The following is a 5,548-nucleotide window of genomic DNA, read 5'->3' as shown; positions in this document are numbered from 1 at the left end:
GGGAACAGGAACGGGATTTTTAGGAGCTGCTGATCCCGAGTGCTCAGGGCTCCTGCTCTGGGAATCATGGAGTGGGAATTTCACCTCCTGTTTGAGCCCAGATGCCTAAAAAAGGGCATTTCCTGCCCTAGGAATTCCAGGGAGGATCTGGAAACAATCTGGGCATCAAAACCACTTCATTTTCTGACCTGGTTCATCCCGTGATCCCAGTTTTTGAGTGGTGGGATTTTGGCTGAGCTGTGGGGGTGTGTGGATGGATTCCACTGGGAAAAGGGGCAGGAAGCTGCATCTCCATCATCCAGAGTGGCCAACTGGACCACGTTTCCCTGTGGAAAAAGTTTGGGATGGGATTTGAAGCAGTGCAGGAAGTAGGGAATGTTTCTTCAATGGAAGATCCCGTTGCAGAGCAGGGAATGGGATTTTTGGGAGCTGCTGATCCCGAGTGCTCAGGGCTCCTGCTCTGGGAATCGTGGAGTGGGAATTTCACCTCCTGTTTGAGCCCAGACGCATTTCCAGCCCTAGGAATTCCAGGGAGGGTCTGGGCATGGAACCCCCTGAACGTTCTCAGCTGGTCCCGTAACGCTCCATCCCGTGATCCCGGTTTTTGAGCGGTGGGATTTTGGCTGAGTTGGGGGGTGCGTGGGGGCGGATCCCAGCGGGAAGAGGGTTGGGAAGGAGGCTCCCAGAGCCCTTGTTTCCCCCTGCAGGGAGCAGACGAGTTCATGGGCCGCTGCATCTGCCGGCCCAGCCTGGAGCGCTCGCCCCGCCTGGCCTGGCACCCCGTCACCAAGGGCAGCAGGAACGTGGGGGAGCTGCTGGCGGCCTTCGAGCTCATCCAGAGGGAGAAGGTGAGACCCCCACCCATCCCTCCTGCCCTCCTGGAGCGCTGGTTTCTCCCCCTGGAGTCTCCCTGCCCGCCGGATCCGACCTTTGCCGGGTGCCGGGTTGTGTCCCCCCGGGCTCAGGCTCGGGAAGAGCCTCGTGGATTTGGCCCTTTTTGAGGAATAAATCCACGGGCTGAGCCTCTCCAGCTGGAGGAGGAGGTGGTTTAGGGCTGGCCTGATGGAAACCTGCAGAATTCCAGGTGTCAGTGCAGGTGGGAAGGGCTGGATGGCTCCTTCTCTCCTAAGACAACCCCTGGAGGGCTCAGGGGGAGCTGTGGGGAGCTGGGACTGCAGAGATCCATAAGGAATGCTGCCCTTTGCTTGGAATTGATTTCTGGAGGGGGTTTAGGAGAGCTTGAAGCCACACTGCCCTTTCCAGTGGCTGCTGCACATGCCAGGGGTGCCCCTGTGCCAGGGAACATGGATGGGCTGGGAGCTCCATCCCCCATCCCACCCCATCCCACCCCATTCCACCCCATCCCATCCCATCCCATCAATCCCATCCCATCCCATCCCATCAATCCCATCCCATCCCACCCCAGCCCAGGTGTCCCTGGGAATGGGGATCCCGCAGTTCCCTCCTGCCTGGAGGTCCCAGCACAGCCCCTGGAGACAGGACAAGGCACCAACTCCCCTGCAGGGCCCTCTGCTTCCCCCTCACCCCCTGAGGGGAATCCTTGGGAAGGGCCTGTGGGATCCACAAATCACCCAGGTGGGTTTGAGGTTCTGCCGGTGCCTCCTGGATAAGGGAGGGCCCTGGTTTCCCTGGAATCCTCGTGCCAAGGGTGTTTGGAGCTGGGCACGGAGGTGGGCAAGGTGGGGCTGATGTTCCCTGCTGGGGAAGGCTGAGGTGGCAGCAGGAATCGCAGTGGGAATTGTGTTCTCTCTCCACAGCCGGCTGTCCATCACATCCCCGGCTTCGAGGTAATTCCTGACTCTTCCCTGCAACTCCAGCCCTGGCTCTGCTCCATCCCCTGCTCCATCCCCGTGCTCATCCCCTGCTCCATCCCTGCTCCATCCCTGGCCCTGCTCCATCCCCTGTTCCATCCCCTGCTCCATCTCCTGCTCCATCCCCTGCTCCATCCCTGGCCCTGCTCCATCCTCTGCTCTATCCTCTGCTCTATCCTCTGCTCCATCCCCTACTCCATCCCCTGCTCCATCCCTGGCCCTGCTCCATCCCCTGCTCCATCCCCTGCTCCACCTGAGCTCTGCATGAACCTCTTGGAACTTCCACGGGCAGTTTGTCCGTCCCGTCCTCAGGAATTATTTTAGGATGAAGGAGTCTCCTTGCAGAGATTCCAGGTGTCCTTCAGCTGGTAAAAAGAGCTGGAAAAAGTGGGAAAGCTCATTTATGGCCTGTTAGAGGGGGGGAAATGTGTCCCATTCCAAGGTCCAGAGGAGACCCCGGAGATGCTCCAAGGGCTGGAGCCAGGCTGGGAGAGCTGGGGGGGTTCCCCTGGAGAAGAGAAGGCTCCAGGGAGAGCTGAGAGCCCCTGGCAGGGCCTGAAGGGGCTCCAGGAGAGCTGGAGAGGGACTGGGGACAAGGCAGGGAGGGACAGGACACAGGGAATGGGTTTAGACTGGAAAGAGGGAGATTTGAGTGGGATGTTGGGAAGAAATTCTTCCGTGGGAGGGTGGGGAGGGGCTGGGATGGAATTCCCAGAGAAGCTGTGGCTGCCCCTGGATCCCTGGGAGTGTCCAAGGCCAGGTTGGTGCAACCTGGGCTGGTGGAAGGTGTCCCTGGGTGGAACTGGATGAGCTTTCAGGTCCCTCCCAGCCCAAACCATTCCTGGATTCTATTCAGCTTCAACTGCAATTCCAAACCTCTGGATGGGCTGATGGATGAGAATTCCTCTAATTCTGTCCTCTCCTCCTCTTTTCCAGAGTGATTTGTCCTCCAGCCTGGACGAGGTGAGTCTTTAGGGATCCCTTGCTTTTCATCTCGGGCTGGGGCAGATTTGCCTCCCTGGGGGAGCCCCTTTTTCCAGGAGCATCCGGGTTTTGGGGACAGGAATGACCACCAGCAGGACGGGGTGGGTGGACTCTGTGCTTGAGCCATGGCAGGGAAAGTCAAGGTGGGATTGGGAAGCATGTTGGGATCCATCCCAGCTCCCTGGGATGTGTGTGTGTGTGTGAGGAGTTCCCCCTTCCCAGAGCACGCATGGAAAAGCTGGAATGCTGGGCTGGCCCTCGGCTGCACCTCAACTGGAGTCCCAGTTGCCACCTTTTCCTGGGGGATTGGCCAGGAATTGAGGATTTCCTGGACTGTTCCAGTGGTTCTGAAGGAAATAATCTCATCAGGGAGGTGGTGGCTGCCCCATCCCTGGAAAAGTTCAGGGTTAGGTTGGATGGGGCCTGGAGCAAACTGGGATGGTGGGAGGTGTCCCTGCTCATCCCAGGAGGTTTGGACTGGATGACTTTTGAGTCTAACCCAAACTATTCCATGATTCTGTGATTCCAAGACCAGGATCCCAACCTGTCCAGGTCTCTCCCCAGACCTCGTGGTTCCTTCGGAGCAGATCACTATGAGGGAAATTCTATCCTGGAAAACTCCAGGCAGGGGTCTGCTGGAGTGTTGGGGTGGCCCCTGGAGCCAGGTGACCCCAAAATCTGGGAGATGAGCTAGGGAAGGACCTGAGGCCTGCAGAGAGCCTGGCCACATTCCCGTGGAAGGTTGGACTGGATGGGATGAGCACACTTTCCCAGCTGCCTTTCCCGAGGGAGCAGGGCCCACCCCTGTGCTCCCATGAGTTGGTGTGACCATAATCATCTCTCTGCTCTTTCTCCTCCCTTTTTCCCATCCCTGGATGGGGAATTCCACAGCTCTGCCTCCCGGCCTTGTTCTCCGAGGGGCTCCTCCAATGGGTATTTTGCTCCCCTCCACCCCCTTCCTTTTCCCAGAAATCCAAGCAAAATCCCAGCAGAGACTCTCGGGGAGAGCAGCTCCTCCAGAGGGGCCTGGCCTGGCTCTCCTGCCCCGTGGGACCCCCACCCCTCCCCTCCCCCTGAGCCTCACCCCAAAGTTTGGGGCCAGCCCGAGTCTCCAGCGCCCTGGGGAGAATCCAGCTCCTGGAGGACCAGGCTGGGACCATCCTCCTGCTCCATCTCTGCTTGGGAACGGCCTTTTGGGGCCAAATCCCCTCCAAACTGTGGGATTTAAGCCCTTCTTGGAGCTGCCATTCCAACTGGGAGACGCTCCCAGCCCCGGCTCAGTGTTGGCTTCACCCACCGCTCTTCCAGCCCTGGCTCATCGCCAAGGTGGGATCAGCCGAGCTCCAGAGCTCCATCCCACCTGCATTCCCTTGGATTTGTCCTTGTCCAAGCCATCCCACTGCCAGCAGGTGTTTTCCTGGCTGTGTCCCCCCTCTGACCCGCTGTGGGTGAGAGCTGTGCCTGGGAATTGCTTGTTCCCTGATCCCTGCCTGCTCCTGCCTCCTCCCCGGCACTCCCTGCTCCCTGCTGTCCGTCTGCTGGGACATCTGATCCTCCTGGAATCGCTGAGGGCCGGGAGAGCCACTGGAAAAGGCCCAGGAGAGCAGCAGGGAGCGAGAAGGACTCAGGAAGAGCTGGAGATGGTGCAGGGTTGGAAGCCAAGTGTCCCCTGGGGCCTCCAAAGCTCAACCTGGAGAGGGTGCAGGGAGAGGCAGGAGCTCTTCCCCCGAGCTTTCCCTTCATCCCACATGGATTCCCCGAAGGACTGATCACTAAGATCCCTTCCAACCCAAACCATTCCGTGATTCTGGGGGTGAGCAGCCTCAGAGGAAGGATTTTGGGAAGCAGGGGGTTCCCAGGGGCTGCTGGGGATGCTCTCCCTCCTCCTTGGGACTCACCTCCTGGATAACCTCCCCATTCCCTGCCGGCACTAATCCCCCCTGTGAGCACATGGATCATGGGATGGGGGACTTCTCCAGGTGGGAAACCCGGACATCTGCCCCAGAATGGAATTACCCAAAATCTCCAGCTTGAGTCAGCAATTCCCAATGGGAATTAAAGCTCCGTGGCAAGGGCTTGGAACTGGATGATCCTTAAGGTTCCTTTCCAACCCAAACCATTCCGTGATTCCACGATTCTCTACATTCCACAGGGAGAATCCCTTTGGGGAGCATTTCTTTGTGCCCAGATGGAAACCTGCCCCACTCCTGGGGCTGGAACAGAATCACACTGGATTTAATGCGGTGATATTCCAGCCTGGAAAGAATTCCAGGTTCCCAAATTGCTCCCAACTGCCCTTGTTCAAGGGGTGGCACTTTCCGAGGTTTTCCTTTCATTCCTGCTTTTTTTGGTGGCTCTGGACTGGGAGATGCAGGTTCCAGAGGAACACGAGTGTCCAGGGAATTCTGGCTCCTGCTTTGCTCCTCTCAGAAGGCAAATTCTGGATCCCTCGTGTGCTTCCCAGATTTGGGATCACCCTCTGGAGCTCTCCCTCCCTGGGCACCGTGCAGGGCTGGCTTTCCCTGAGCCCTGTGGTTGATGTGGTTTGTAGGAACAGCAGCCCCTTCCCACCCCCGGGGGCGATGCCAGCCCCCCATCCCGTGGTGCTGCTCCCACTAAATCACTACTTTTTGGGAATTGCTCCCAGCATCTCACTCTGCCCAACTCTGACCCTGCTGCTGCCGCTTCCTCCCCTCTCCTCATCCCTCTGGGACCGTCCCACCGTGATCCTG

The 5,548-nt window shown here is 58.7% G+C and overlaps 1 protein-coding gene and 1 long non-coding RNA gene across 2 annotated transcripts in view; both read left to right on the top strand.

The window, feature by feature from the left end:
* Positions 1-784: 784 nt before the first annotated feature.
* On the top strand, positions 785-2,795 carry LOC115307852. Its single transcript, XR_003916226.1, has 3 exons — positions 785-848; positions 1,779-1,808; positions 2,769-2,795. It is a non-coding gene; the product is annotated as an uncharacterized LOC115307852 (long non-coding RNA).
* A 146-nt stretch (positions 2,796-2,941) lies between these two features.
* Positions 2,942-5,548, top strand: part of LOC103765061 (dysferlin) — a 63,491-nt gene continuing 60,884 nt past the window's right edge. The window contains exon 1 of the mRNA XM_029963727.1: positions 2,942-2,959. Within this exon, the coding sequence (XP_029819587.1) occupies positions 2,942-2,959 (18 nt within the window). The remainder of the gene's footprint in view (positions 2,960-5,548) is intronic.

The sequence above is a fragment of the Manacus vitellinus genome, unplaced genomic scaffold (assembly GCF_001715985.3).
Source record: "Manacus vitellinus isolate BGI_N305 unplaced genomic scaffold, ASM171598v3 scaffold_61_pilon, whole genome shotgun sequence".
Taxonomy (NCBI): Eukaryota; Metazoa; Chordata; class Aves; order Passeriformes; family Pipridae; genus Manacus; species Manacus vitellinus.
The sequence above is the reverse complement of the archived record's forward strand: the minus strand, read 5'-3'. Positions and strand labels throughout refer to the sequence as shown.